The sequence below is a fragment of the Solea senegalensis genome, linkage group LG9, assembly GCF_019176455.1.
Source record: "Solea senegalensis isolate Sse05_10M linkage group LG9, IFAPA_SoseM_1, whole genome shotgun sequence".
Taxonomy (NCBI): domain Eukaryota; kingdom Metazoa; phylum Chordata; class Actinopteri; order Pleuronectiformes; family Soleidae; genus Solea; species Solea senegalensis.
Genome location: NC_058029.1, coordinates 9,838,937 through 9,854,504, shown reverse-complemented (window position 1 = coordinate 9,854,504; position 15,568 = coordinate 9,838,937). Strand labels below are relative to the sequence as shown.

The following is a 15,568-nucleotide window of genomic DNA, read 5'->3' as shown; positions in this document are numbered from 1 at the left end:
TGATTATAAATCACACAGACTTGAGTAAGGCTAGTAAAGGCCACTAGATGGCAGTAAAGCTGCAGTGGGTCGATGTTTCCGTTTGAGCCATATGAAATGTGCCATTATCTGTGGCTCCTCTGAGGCTTTTTTTTTCATTCTGTCTGTATATCACTGCGTACATGTCTCTGTGGCTTAAATCCGAGGAAAGCTTCCAATTAGAGGAGTCCTCTGTCTCCACAGAGACACTACATTAGAAGAAATGTCACAAAATTCCAGCAAGTAACTTTTCTTGTTTCCAACTGTCACACACCAGTCAACATATATAATCACACCAATGAGCAACAAAGACTGTGTATATGATTTCCTTTATGGGAAGCATGCACTGCTATAAGTATGAATCATATAGCCTGTACATAATAACAAAAAGATTAGACATAAATGGCACCATATTGAAGCACATTTAACAGCGCCAACAAACTAAACTCTTCACTGGCTCACTTTTGATATGTTCATAGTTAGAGAAGTTTGAATATTTAAAGGAAAATGTTGCTGCTGTTGTTGGTTGTTGTTTCTCTGGTTTCAGCACCATGGACAGTGACCTGAATGCTCTCTGAAGGCAGTGTTTCTCTCTGAGGACTCGCTGCATGTTTAAGATGTTTCTCTGCTCCAATACGCCTGATTCGAATAGTCAGCCCTTCATCGAGCTCTGCAGAAGCCTGAGAATGACCCATTCATTTAAATCAGGTGTGTTAGGGCAACATCTAAAACATGCAGGTCAGGCGTCCTTGAGGACCAGAATTGAGAAACAGTAACCTCCACGTGTTATAAGAAGATATTGTTGGAGAGAGGAGAGCGTACAGTAGAGGTAGGCAACCGATTTTGCCTTTTTTTCTTTTTAGGCCAAACATCTGTTTAACAAAGTTTTTGATTACCTGTTTCTTTAATATGTCGTTTTTAATAGGGTGCAGATAAGAAATGCAGATTTTAGACACATATATGGTTCGTTTAGTAAATGTTTTTTTGGGTTTTGCATTAGACAACTTCTAAATTGTCAGATGGAGGAGGGAAACTTGGCATAGGCCATAGGAAAAAATACCTGAAATGTTGCCTCTCATGTGGTAAAAGTAGTAAAAAGCTAAGGCGTAATTTCTTCTCCTCGTGTCTGTTATTGATAGGAGCAGTTGTGTTCCATGCATAAAGTTGTGGGCAGACTGCTGTTACATCCTCACCATTGTTTGCAGATGAAACGCGACGCGTCAATCGTGGAATCGCGCGGATACCCACGTGCCGTGCGCGCAGTGATCGTAAATCAGGCCTGAGGTGTAACGTGGCAGTAAAAGTAAATGTTTCCTCCATTGCCAATATGATATTATGATATTGGAAAGCTTTTCCAGGGAGCGCGTGCGTCATGCCGCTCTCTATTAGGGGCTATTTTCGTCCTGCACTGGAAGTCATTCATCCACCATCTACCCACCCTGACAGCACCCAATAAACCTACCACTCCCATTCATCTCCACCCACCTCCACCCTCTCTCTCTCGCTCTCGCTCTCTCTCTCTCTGACGAACATTGGTGACTTAAAAAACAACAGGAGAATTGTGTTTGTGCGTCCAAGAGGAATACCTTCTGCTGCCTTTAACAATTTACCAACAAATTCTCTCTTTGAAGCTTTTTTATTATTGTTGTTCTGCACCTGTAATCTGTTTCTCCACAGCAAAGGTAAGATCATGTGTGTTTGTGAAATGATTTTTTTTTTTCTACTGTGATTTGGCTGAATGTATAAATGTGTTTTGACATAAGTGACAGGCGTTGATTTAGAGTGAGATCAATAATGCAGTACTTGCCTCTTGGAACCATGGTGTCAGCGCGATGGGGAGCTGTAAAGCTTCTGCTTTGGTTGCAGTGTTGCAGCACATCACACATTAAACCCTTAAACTATCCATTTTACGTGTCTTTTATCTCCAGAATCGCAGATTTTGGAAGATTTGGGGAGACGTTAATGGACTTTTACGCACGACTGCAGGACAAAACCAAAAGCGTGTGGCTAAAATGTTAATTTATTTTTTTTTAATCCTACGTGTGTGCACTGAAGCTTTTACTTATTTTGAATTCATAGAAAATTCGGAAACATTCTGAACAGCACGGTAACTAGAATTATGTCAGCAAAGTGAAACCAGCAAAGTGCGTAAAGGAGATTTCTCTAAAGTTGTTGGTTTGAGAACTCCTCTGACCAACACTGTGTGAAGTTCTGTCTTTTATAATGAATACATTTGATTTGACACGATGGAGAAACGGTTTCTCCTCTTCCTCTGCTGTGCGTCAGGTAGGCGCAGCAAGGTGGTCCCCTTTGGCTTCTCCTTATACCTTTTTTAATCCTAAAATACGACATCAAAGAGAATATTCCACTATGATGATCAAAGATAATAGAGTTTTAGAGTTTTTCTCTTTCATTTTCTCAGTGACAACTTGAATTAAACTCATGGATTTTTGTCTGTAGTCTTTCCACCCTTGAGGTTTGAATTTCATCTATTTGAGTTTAGAAATCCTCTGGGTTTTGTTTTGTTAATGCAACTTTGGGAACGTTTTAAAGGAAAATACTGAAAATGCTAAATAAGCCTAAATTGAGCACAATGTAAAATGTGCGTATTGGTGTTTTCACGTTGATTTGGGGGCTAAGATGTTTTTTTACGCATGGACATACAGAAGCTGTTGTGATAACGACACCAGTTGAGGAATCTGTTAAAAGTGTGGCTTTCAGATCATTTGCATAAATGTTACTTTCTTTCTTACTTACTTTTCTTTTTCTCCGCAGACTTCTCAATGATAATCCAGTCCTTCGCGCGCAACAGCACTTGATCTCGGTGGGAGGAAGCGGACAAGGGAAAAGATGACCATCCACGCCGAGGGTCTCGTGGCTATCGTGGTGTTCTATCTCCTGATCCTGGTCGTGGGGATCTGGGCCGCGTGGAAGAATAAGAACTCTGGAGTCGGCGATGGCGGAGAACGGAGCGAGAGCATTATGGTTGGGGGGAGAGACATCGGCTTGTTCGTTGGCGGATTCACAATGACCGGTACGTGTGTTAACCTCGGAGACTCCTTTATGAGTATTTGTTGGCTGACTGGAGCTCACTGTGGCTCTTATGAACATTGTTGGCACATTTGCCATTTAATATGACGCAATACAGTGCACCAATTCCGTCTTTTACGCACAAGGATCACAGGACAGTCTCTACTTTCACTACAATTCAGAGTCTTTTTACTTGATTGTCTTGGTTGCAGCCACTTGGGTCGGTGGGGGCTACATCAATGGGACAGCAGAGTATGTCTATCTGCCAGACTACGGCCTGGCCTGGGCACAGGCACCATTTGGTTACGCTCTCAGCTTGGTAGTAGGTGAGAAACAGTTCATTTAAATTCACAAAAATATGCCACTAATTGCAACTCTGGGGTATTCAAGTTGTATGCTTTTGGTCATTTACATAAATAAATGTGCCAATCCTTTACTTTGATATCCTCCCCTAATCTCCATCTTTGTCATGTGATGAAGGAAAAGTCTGATGCTTTTGCTGTAGTGGTTTCTATTTCAAACAGAAATCCCCCTTTTACTAAATAAATGAAACTCAAATCATTTATTCTGCCTCATGTTAATGTCTGATATGATGTAGGTGGCCTTTTCTTTGCCAAACCCATGCGCTCCCGTGGATACGTCACCATGCTGGATCCCTTTCAGCAGCTTTATGGGAAAAGAATGGGAGGCCTGCTCTTCATCCCTGCACTGATGGGAGAAATCTTCTGGTCTGCAGCCATTTTATCTGCACTGGGTGAGTGATCTTTGGACGGCTTCACTGAAATCTCATCGCACCCATGGCCAAACTGTGTCTGAACTCACTATTATTTGCACCACTTGGGGATTATACTGTTGTATTATTATTAACAAGTGTATCTGCTGAACCGCAGGTGCCACTCTGAGCGTGATCGTGGACATAAACATCAACATGTCCGTGGTGATCTCAGCTCTCATAGCCATCTTCTACACACTTGTTGGAGGACTTTACTCAGTCGCATACACCGATGTGGTGCAGCTCTTTTGCATCTTTGTGGGCTTGGTGAGTTTCACTGTCACATCTAAACCACGCGTGGGCCCCGAGAAGCAACAATGAATGACTTCATCAGGGAGAATGCAGTGTCATTAAAGAGTTTTTTTTGTTTTTCACCCTTAAATTGTGGGGCTCTCCTCGTTTGATGTTTTCACCATTTTAGTGCACAATCTTTAAACTAAAAGATAATCAATATCCATCCACGTGTGTGACACTTTACAATATGCTGAAAAGGTTAGAGCATCATTAGGTAATTGTGAAGTAATTATTACCCAATGATTTATAGCTAGTCAATGGTTAACTTACCTGCACATGTACACTTTCTATTCTATTCATACTCAAATTAGCATCATACACAGTATGAATCTATATTTAGTAAATGTTTGCTACATGGAAATAAAATGCCATGACTGTGTTGGTCAGTTATTGTCTTAGTTATGATAACTGATTGTTACTTAAGTTAATCATAAGATACTGATTACCTCATGATTGATTAATGAAAGTTAACAATTTAAGTGTTACCTGTTTTTTTAAATATGTTAATGTTAAACTACTAAAAAGAAAAGTGTAATTTATTGTAATTTATGTCTGATTTAGTAGTACATTAGCAGGAACTCAGGGATTTTCACCTGAAAATACTACAAGATGCCTCATCTTTGTGAAACAGTCAGTGAGATGTTTATACATTGTCAGAGCCAACAATAATGTTATTTACTGTATTTGTTGAAACAAATAAAGATATGTGTCTTGTGACGCCCCGCTCTCCCTCTCCATCAGTGGATCAGCGTGCCTTTTGCTCTGTCCCATCCGGCTGTGACAGACATTAGTGTCACAGCAAAAGAAGTCATTTACCAGTCGCCCTGGCTGGGGAAGATTGAACCTGAGGACAACTGGCTCTGGGCAGACAACTTCTGTTTGCTGGTGAGACATCTTCTTTTATTTTATTTTATTTTTTTAAAAGATTCATATTTTGTGTCAGAGGAGATTAGTCACATTTGTTCTCACAGTACTTAGACAATGTAGTTGGCTACATTGGTTTGGTGTCTGTATTTACTGTGGTGTTTCTGTTCCTAGATGTTGGGGGGGATTCCCTGGCAGGTCTATTTTCAACGGGTTCTTTCTGCCTCTTCAGCTACCTATGCCCAGGTCCTCTCCTTCCTCGCCGCCTTTGGCTGCTTGGTCATGGCCGTACCCTCAGTCCTCATAGGAGCTATAGGGGCTTCCACAGGTAAATGCACACATCACATGCATATGCAGCGGTGTATAACGCCGTAAAATGAAGCAGTTAAAGAAACATCACAAGACAATCAAAACATGCAGGAAACTGATCCTTTATTCAAATTGGAAAAGGCTGATCAAAGGGATTCCTTCCTCGGGTTGTTTACACCCCAGTAGGTTTGTTTTAGATGTGTAAATGCAGATGCATACAGTGTCTGGAGGGTAAACAACAACAACAGCAGACGGATGCAGTCATGACGACCAGCAGAGGAGAGAGAGTCATCAGACCATGTTGATTTAGTGAATATTACATCTGAAGAGGAGCTAATTAATATGGTCCATCGGCTGCTTGTGAATATCCAGGGGACGGAGTGAGAGACACAGACTATGTAAATATCAGGGATGTAGAGAGGGATGACAAAAAGCAGCTGAAAAGAAGAGGAAGAAAAAGAAAGAAAAGAAGAGAGGAGGGGGTTTAATGCAATAGATTTCCACGCAGTTGGAGGGGTATGAAACATCTATGTGTGATGTATGAAATTAAATGGTTATACATCTTTAGTTTATTCTTGTTCTTTCTTTTCTTTTTTTGCACATGTTGATATGCATCATGGCTTATTAAATGTTGCCTTGATAAATCACAGATCATTATTCCATGTATTCTCCTGTATTTAATCAGCCATCAGAATAAGTCGCTTGTTGCGCTAGTAAATCAGTATTAATTTGATTATTATTCATTAGATTTACAATTAAAATGCCATTAGAGTAATGTGTCCTTCAGCACTGACACATACTCGCGGACGAGCGTGCTCACCGGGTTAATGGTGCGTGGATGTCGTATGTTCAGAGAGCGGCCATTATTTCTGACTTTCCACCGATTGCTAAGTCTTGTTCGCTGTGTGCTGATAAACAGCTCAGCCTTACATAACCTCTGCTGTGTTTGAGAGCACAGACATGTGAAGCCCTTTTATTTTGCAGAAAACAGGTGGATCCACAGGGTGCACCGGAGCCTTTTGTCTGGAAAGCTCAAGGATTAATGGAGAAATTGTGATGTATTAATCAGTCCACTTAAAATTCCACTGGTTGGCTGGCAACTATTATAATACTTAATCTCAGCATAAGACCACAAAGTACAGCCTGTTTAAATTGAATAATGTTATGGTGTTGCTCTATAGTTGGCTGCTGTGTTTCTTGTTGCACGTCCATCATTCTGATACCTGGACGCAGAGAAGAGCATATTTTAGAGATATTAGAATAATCCTTTCCATCTGCTGTCATATTTCCTCAGACTGGAACCAAACTACTTATGGGTCTATCCCCCCAAAAGATAAGGAAGAATCAGACATGATCCTTCCCATCGTACTTCAGCACCTCTGTCCACCTTACGTCTCCTTCTTTGGCCTGGGTGCAGTGTCGGCTGCAGTCATGTCATCGGCGGACTCTTCTATTCTCTCGGCCAGCTCCATGTTCGCCAGGAACATCTACCAGCTCGCCTTTCGGCAGTCGGTAAGAGTTTATCCATTCATTCATTCGTTTGTGCTTTATCCGAGAGGGCGAAACAACCGTCCACTCTCACACTAGTCGGTAAGAGTGCCAAGAGACATAAAACCACACACATATCCATAGTTAAAACATCAGTAAACTAATAATGAATTGGTGATTGTTTTGTCCGAGAGCGTCTTTTAAATTTGTCAGAAGTTGAAATAAAAAACAAAAAACACAACAAAGCTTATTTGATTCTATATTGCCTGAACATTCAAATCCAGAACCTCTGGAACTCACTAGATTCAAATATTTTCTGGCTCTTCAGGGTTGAATATGAGCTGTATGACTTGACACATCCAAAAGAATCCAGTGTCCAGAAACCTAAGCAGTATTTGTTAAACCATCAAGATTCAGAGAGTTAAGTTTGTTATTAAAAGGGATCCTAAAGAAAGGATTTAACATGAAATAAAACAGGAGCAGTCTCAATAGTAGGCCTTGAGGATGTGAGGTCATAGACTCTTCCCTCTTGCTCCGGCCACAACCTCGAGGAAGCTTCACTTGGCATTATCCTCGTCCACCCACAGCCACCAGATGGGAATGACAATCGTTTTGGCTCCTACACCTGTGGATAACCTAATAAATCTTTTTTAGAGGTGGCGTTGTTGATTATTTGCTCTGAAATCTTTATATTTCCTCTCCCCTCCAGGCCTCAGATCGCGAGATTGTTTGGGTGATGCGTATCACCATCTTTATATTCGGAGCCCTCGCCACTGCTATGGCGTTGTTAACAGGATCCGTATATGGCTTGTGGTACCTTAGCTCCGACCTGGTCTATGTCATCATCTTTCCCCAGCTGCTCAGTGTGTTGTTTGTCAAGGGCACCAACACGTACGGCTCTGTCGCTGGTTATGTCTTTGGTCTCCTGCTGCGCATTGGTGGAGGGGAGCCCTACCTCAAACTCCCTCCCTTCATCTTCTACCCTGGCTGGGTGACCCAGGAGAAGACACACCACCTCACTGGTCAAGTCGAGTACTTTGTCCAGCAGAGGTTTCCGTTCAAGTCTGTGTCCATGGTGGCGTCCTTATTGGCAAACGTGGGCTTCTCTTACCTGACAAAGTACCTCTTTGAGAGTGGCATGCTGTCGCACAAGTACGACTTCCTGGACGCCGTCGTGTCTAAGCATAGCAAGGAGATCATGGACAAGGCTACGCTGGTGAGCAACCACGACAACATTATTCTTTCGGAGATGGCGCCCGTCAGACAGGTCATAGGGGCTTCTCTAGCGGGGACCTTCACCAACGCTGAGGCGCTCAGTGATGAAGGGGAAGATAGTCCTGAGGCTTTTCAGAATTAAAAAGGAGCGCAACAAAGGCACAAATGAAACTAGAACCAAGGAATATGAAGAAGAAGGAATAGCCACAGAGGCATCGACATTCTTCAGGAAGCTTGCTACTGCCGCACTGGAAGCTCAGTCAACAGAAATGTGCTTTGACTTCAAAGTGACTCCACAAGTTTGTTTTAATGCTGATGACATGGTGCCTCCTTCTTTTTCTGAGATTCCTTGCCTAGAAACAGGAAGTTGACTGTCAAACAAACCACTGTGTTACGCGTACCATTACTCACTCCGTGTGACTGTGAATCCAAAACCACGACAATAGTTTTTAATTTAAGTGCTGCTACAGTGATGAGGGAGAAACTTTAATTAACTTACAGTGAGCCTGTGTGGGGATGTCGTCAAGACTTTGCAGGCCGGCGAGAGAATGGTGCGAAAGCTAACCGCGAAATTGTGTCGTCGTCAACAAAGGTGAGAAGTCGTTGAAGTGTGTGTGTGTGTGTCTGTGTGTAAGCTCCAGAATCTTTTTTTTTTTTCTGACTGAGTTGTACGTTTGCATAGAATATGTTTATTAATAGAGCAATAATATTTTTTAGGATCTATATTTTGTTGATCGATGACTATATGCGGATCTTTTAACTTTAACACCAGTGAGTGGATTCTTGTGTGGATTATATGCTGTGCGTTCACCTTCTTCCTAATCCTCCGGCCATAATTAAGAACCTCCTCACCCTTTCATCTGATATTCACACACACATGCCGAGGATGAACAGGAACTAGACAGGAGGTTCAGTTCAGTTTAGACTCTGCAAAATACCAGATTACAATAGTTCACAGCATTTCTGAACATACACCTCTTCTCCTATAATATCCTGATGCTGTTGCTGATTAAACTTGGGCTATTACAGAAGATAGGGCAGATATGGAGCAACACGATCACACATTTAAAACTGCAACTATGTCCATCTATGTAGCACAGTGTTAAATATTCACACTACACACCTCTGTCTTGTTCTCCACCTCCTCGTGAGGTACATTTTCTGACTTCAAACTGTACATTTAAATAAAGACTGTGTCGTACAGCTTTAATAAATATCCATATCCATACAAGACACGTGGCACTACATATTAGTACTGGACGCAAGACATCCAAGTGTAATGACACATCACATCGATATAGTAAAGCTATACGTCCAAAAAAAAAACAACCATCATTTTGTTGTTCGTTAATAACCCCAAGCATCCATTGGCTTCCATTCATAGACATTATTTAAACATGCAGCCCTTGTTGTTGTCGTTGTTAAACTTACAAACATCTCTGATGTGTTTTGGCATCATCACAACACGATCACAACAATAAAAGCACATGATGATGGTGTTCACTGTGTGAGTTAATGTAAATGAATGGAAAACAAACTGCTGCCGGGACAGGACGAACATTTAGAAACGCAAAACATGACATAACATACCTTGATATTATTTTTAAAGGACCAACATCTTTGTAAATTATCTTTAAGAGCCTATTTTTAATCAAATATGCCCGTGTGCTTGTGTGTGTGTCTGTGTAATAGTGTTTTTTCTGCACTGACGGACCAGCCACAGCAGGTTAGTGGCGACAGGAAATGATTTTCCTCTCCAAACGTGGTGTCAGTAGCGCCACTTGTTAGTGATCCAGTCCCCAGTCAATTAGCCTTCAGGACATTTGATTAACGCAGAAAATAGGTTCAACACTGTGGTTTACAGGGGGGTTTGTTTTACAGCGTATTTATTATACGCAGTGACGAAGAGTTGAAAGGGTTATCTTCATGGTCAAGGGGTTGGCTGTTTTAAATGATCTGACACACACCGCTGTCACTGTAAACGACGAGGCTAAAGATTTCCTATTTCCAGTACGTGTTTGTCTTCTCGTAACACTGTTGTTGTTGTTGTTTTTTGACTCTCTGTACTTGCCTTAAATCGAAGGTCAGCAGTGTAGTTGCAAAAGTTTCCTTTCTAAAACCTTTGAAAGATAAGGCTCATGGTTTACTACTGTATTTGATTTATTTTAGACAACTGTTGATTGCCAAAAATGGGTCAGTATTTTTGCACTATCTCACTAAATCATTTGTTTGGAACTATTTTCATATGTGGATGAATACATATTTGATGTTTTCTGGACATCAATGGTGCGCTCGGCCACAGAGGAACAAGATGTGCGGCTGTGAGACTTTGGCTGTATGAAAAGGAGTTGTTAGGAGATTCATGTCACTATTGTTGTTGTTTTTTTCTCATCAATCAGAAAAATAGAGTAAACATCAACCTTATCTTTCAAGGTAGCAAGGCCTTGTAGTTCTTCTTTACCACAGCTCGGGAACAAATCCACGTATGTGTCCACCCCTCACGGTAAACTATTCTAAATCCTAAACCTTTCGTGTCCAGTCTTTAACTTTTCATCAACTATCTTCTTCAAAGTGAACGGAGTGACTTGTGTAAAAGCATCAGAGCATCACACCGGAAATTAAATGTGAACGTAAACGTCCCACGTCATGAATTAAGCCTCATAATGAGTGTGTCGTAGCTTAGGTTCGTCCACAAACCTGAACACGCGTGCGCACAGAAAAGAATCGACGTCCGCTGACGTCTGACTGACACGTGTGTGTGGCTCTATGTGGTTTAAAGTGCAATGATGCTGTATTTTTGTGTGACAAATGTACATATACCAAAAAAAAGATGACTCTACTTTTAAATGCAGCATTGAAAATGATGTTTGTTGACAGTGAAATTACAGCTATTTATTTATTTATTTATTTGTTTATTTATTCATTCATGTAGTGTCTATAAAATGTGAGGTCAGTTGAATAAATTATATTATTTAGCTCAGTCATGGTTTGCTTTGTTTTTGGGGTTTTTGTTGATGCCTCTTTATCAGGTATGTTACACACGTGAACTTACACTCATTGTTTAATTTAATGACTTGAAGAACACCCCCACCAATGAATCTTATAAGTGACACACACACACTGGTTTCCATGACTTCAGAGGACATTACATTGGCTTATACATTAATTTCCTGGACACTCCCTCTAACCTTAACTATAATTACTATCCTGACCTAACCTTAACCTAACCCCCCTAACCTTGATTTTTGTCCCCATAATGTGATTGTGTAAACAGATTTTGGTCCCCACAACATAAGGAATACCAGGTACACACACACAGTAATGTCTACACAGCACTGGTAGTGTGGACCCTCGTAGGCATAATGCATTCCCTAGCCCCTTACCCTAACCTTAACCAGCACAACTAAATCCCTAACCCTAACCTAAACTCAATTTGAACTCTAAAACCAAGCCTTAACTCTCAAAAAGTGCTTTTAAGAATGTGAGGACCAGACAAAATGTCCTTACTTTCTTAAGAATTTTTTGCTCCTCACAAAGATACAATACAAAAACAAACACACGCATATACATGCAGAAAGTGAGGAGGTTTTACTTTTAGTATTAAAGTCCACCTTGGAAAATACAGTTTTATTGTGTGTGTACGTGTGTGTGTGTGTGTGGGTGGTCGGCTGTCACGACAAATTTAGATTCAAACCTATCTTTGTGAGAACCTTTTGCCTTTTTTTAAGGTCAGGGTTAGGTCAAAGGTTAGGTTAAGAGGGTAAGGGGATGAGAAGCTTAAATTCAAAGCAGAAGAATCAATGTTGTAATTAAAAAAACATCCAAAAGATACTTTAATATGCACTAAAAAAATAATTAATTATACTATAACGTGCTAATTTGATCAGCTAGGTATAGGAAGACAACTGACTGTCTTTTATTTAAATTAACTTAATACAACTGGTTTTACTTCAAGATAATAGTAAAAAAAGAACTTTCTTTTTTTTATATTGATGCCTTTGGGATCAATACAAAAGGATCATATGATCTTATGAAATGTGAAAGAAAATCTTTTTATTTCACTTGTTAGCTGATGTGGTTCACTGAGTAACAACCCCCCCCCTCAAGTCATGTTTGAGTCTGAAACACACGTGTGCGTGTGAACTCTTCTCATTGTCAGTGCTTAATCCTGAGGGGAATCAACTATAAGTGCCTTCCACACCTGCAGAACAATTACCTGCTGCAACCTAAAGCTGTTATTCAGTCTGTTGATATGGACTGAGGCATGTGATGATGAAGGCGAGCGATGATGGTTATTACCTCCAGTGAAACCCTGCCACAGTGTAACACCATTCACCTGCAGGAGACACACACTGAGTCATAACCTCTTACACTCACCACTTATTGGAAAAAGAATCAAAAGAGTTAAGCGTCAAAAGTTGAAATGCTGACATTTTTAACCACCATAGTGTTCCGTGAAGCAGTTAAGTAAAGTAAAATGATTGAGCAGTGAAACAAAATATCAATTGTGCCGCACCATATGAGTGCTTAAAGTGTTAATTATGCCGCTTTCATTAACACCGTGATGTTTAAAGGAATAAATGGTGTAAAAAAAACTTGCCCCAGACTGTTATGAAAAGAAAATGTATCTGAAAATGTAATCTAAATCTGCTTAAATGTCTGTCTTGGTGAATTTTGTCACTAGAATTGCTGCAGTGATATTCAGCCCAGGCAGAGACCTCATATCTGCTCCTTGTAGGCTTTGACACTGGATTACCACATTCTCCCAATATCTCTCGACACATTATTATTCATATAAACATGTCATTCACCTAAATTTGGTCTGTTACAGAAATCACTTTTTTTAAAATAAAGAAGACCCTGCAGCAACAAGACCCATGTTCACAACCCGGTCGGAACAAAGGCCTTTCTGCATGGAGTTTCTCCAGGTTCTATGGTTTCCTCCCACAGTCCAAAAACATGCAATATGGGGATAAGGTAAATTGGACACTCTAAATTGACCATAGGTGAGAGAGTTAATGTTTTTTTGTCTATATGTGGCCCTGTGATGGACCCCCCGCGACCCTCATGTGGAGGATAAAGTGGTATAAGATGGATTGATGGGGATAAAAATACCTCTGATGAGCTATGTAGATCATGAGTTTATCACCATAATCATCAGAGTGAACTCCCGGCTAATCAAGTTCAGTTCTTGTGTGTTTGTAATACATATATGTGTTTAGCTGCAGGCCTCACGACTCAAACTCTGTCCTTTGCTGACGCTTCCTCTGTGTTCACTGTGATGTTGACACACACACACACACACACACACACACACATTAAGCCCTGCAGCACAGCTCATGATTTATTCTCTCTAAAATAACAAAAAAAGTCAGGGATTCGAAAGCACTGATGAAAAGACAACATTTATACTCTTAGACATTTAGACACTGTGCATATCTTTTATTTATTGATACCATTTTAATGAGCCCTGAACAAGAGCTGCTGATTGATGCTGAATAATAGTTATTAATATCTGTGCCGGCTAACGGTTTAAATCAATGCCCCTCTTCACTGTTGCATGACGCTGTCAACGATACACTGTACACGGGTCTGAATCTGAGAGTACGGCACTTGCACTGAGTTCATTCAGAGTAAATCCAGGTGGAGCAGTGAAGCCTCTGAGGCATCGTTTTTTTGTTTTTTTTGAGCGAGAGAGTGACGTAAAAACAGGACATGGGCAAAGAAAATGTGCAGTAATGATAAGACGTTAATTAAAAGCAGAACAGTGGCGAGCAAAAAAAATGATGTCATTTATATACCGTAGTAATAAATCCTGGTCCATTTACTGCTTCCTCAATAAGGGCAGTGGGTACAGGCCAACCTGGAAGACAGCCTCTCATATTAGACTAAGTGCTCCACTTCTCAGGATGGACAGAGCAAGGGGGTGGGGAAGAAGGAAGGAAGGAAGGAGGAGAGCAGGAGAAGAGATACCCCTGAGCTCATATGGGAGATGGGCTGAACACAGAGTCTCCACCCACCATCTACTGTATGTCCTTGGTTCTTCTCTCCTTTTCATTTAAGAGCTACTTTCAAGGAAAACGGACCCACACATTTTTCTAAAGAATATTTGCTGAACCAACCAGTTTGCAAACCCGCGTCTTCTTGTGCTATGCATGAATCCACCGCCCTTTTTTAATTTTTTTGTGTATACATACAGATGACAGACTGCTTTGCCATAATCTCTATCTATAATACTTAAATCTTTATCTTTATCTAACTAGAGTTAATTATCTATATCAAAGTCTTTAAAGTGCTTTATCATCCATATTCCTCTAAACTGGAACATCATTCATGTTCTTTTGGAGAAGACCTGCAACTAGCCTCTGAGACCTCATTAACTCCATCAACTCAAAAACGATTACTGATGTTAAAAATGAAAGGAGAATTAGGCGGATTTTCCCATAGACTTCCATTCAGAGGGGTTTTTTTTGCCCCCTGGTGTCTAACTGCTACTTCCATCCTACTTCCATTTCACGCCTTCACTTTTCAAACTGGAAACGTGGTCATTTTTATATACAGTGTATCGTATGACAGACACACACACACACACACACACACACACAGCCTCCCATTCCCCGGGGCGCTGCACTTTATTAACGCTGGCAATTCCGTAGACAGGAACATAAATTGCTGGAGAGCTATGGCAGGAATGATATTACAGCACTGTAGCAAACCCAGACTGGGGGAAACAGACAAGTATCACTTACTGCTGTAAACACACATCACTGTGACTGTTGCCTCCACTCACACACACACACACACAGACTCTATACATGTACAGGCTCTATAAAAAATACTAGGCTCTAAAGAAAATAAGCCATAAATAAATAAATGCAATATCATCAATGTCAGAAAAACCCTCACACGGACGTTAAACATGAAGGCTGGTGGGTTTGTTTTTCCAGTCATGCTTTGGAATCACTGTCTAAACATTATGAATATGTGTCTTTATGTTAAGCTAAACTGGCTTTAGGCTGAGAGCATCGCGTGAGAGCTGTAATCAGTCTAATCTGACTCTTCGCAAGTTATCCAGATAACAAAATTATCAGCCCTCAATTTATGTTCATCTTCCTGCAGAAACTGCCGTGTTGACCTGGGTTGTGTCGATAAAGATTCTGTTATTTGAGCCTGATTCTTCTAATTGTAATCTTGCTGTTTTTAAATTGTTTTTTAACGTGATGTGTTTTAACATTTTCTGATTTGTGAAATGTGAAGCTGTAACTGAGCCAGTGGTTGATAAAGTCGAATGTAAAGATAGTTTTTTTCCCCCCCTCTGTGAGTGTAATACAATCATGGCTGCTGCCTGTGGTCTGGATGTACTCTGGACAATACCTCTGGACAGGTACAGGATGAGGTTGGATAATTGGCCTTGACAAATGTCACATGGCTTTAACTGAATCACTTCCTGTCAGTGACATACAGTGCAATCTGTTATCCATACCTATTCCGTCTTTCAGAGTTGAGGGGGGGGAATATATGTTCAGTCACCAACTACGTGAGCAATGAATCACGGCTCAGTTACAGCGTTTGCAGCCG

General features: G+C 40.8%; 1 protein-coding gene across 3 annotated transcripts; it reads left to right on the top strand.

The window, feature by feature from the left end:
* Positions 1-546: 546 nt before the first annotated feature.
* On the top strand, positions 547-10,970 carry LOC122774853 (high-affinity choline transporter 1-like). 3 transcript variants are annotated; one of them, XM_044034416.1, is made up of 9 exons: positions 547-847; positions 2,794-3,052; positions 3,261-3,374; positions 3,647-3,802; positions 3,939-4,087; positions 4,856-4,999; positions 5,153-5,306; positions 6,582-6,799; positions 7,485-10,970. In XM_044034416.1, exons 2-9 carry the CDS (start codon positions 2,869-2,871, stop codon positions 8,130-8,132), a joined length of 1,767 nt encoding a protein of 588 aa, XP_043890351.1. In that variant the 5' UTR covers positions 547-847; positions 2,794-2,868; the 3' UTR covers positions 8,133-10,970. The 3 variants fall into 3 exon arrangements, with proteins under 3 accessions (XP_043890351.1, XP_043890352.1, XP_043890350.1); XM_044034417.1 differs by lacking the exon at positions 547-847 and adding an exon at positions 867-1,700; XM_044034415.1 differs by lacking the exon at positions 547-847 and having other exon boundaries at positions 867-3,052.
* Positions 10,971-15,568: the final 4,598 nt, after the last annotated feature.

Bases quoted from the DNA above. Each gene is read 5' to 3' on its own strand.
- LOC122774853 (XM_044034416.1), top strand. From the start codon at position 2,869: ATGACCATCCACGCCGAGGGTCTCGTGGCTATCGTGGTGTTCTATCTC. The intron at 3,803-3,938 runs GTGAGTGATCTT...GCTGAACCGCAG, and splicing joins AGCCATTTTATCTGCACTGG to GTGCCACTCTGAGCGTGATC. The intron at 5,000-5,152 runs GTGAGACATCTT...TTCTGTTCCTAG, and splicing joins CAGACAACTTCTGTTTGCTG to ATGTTGGGGGGGATTCCCTG.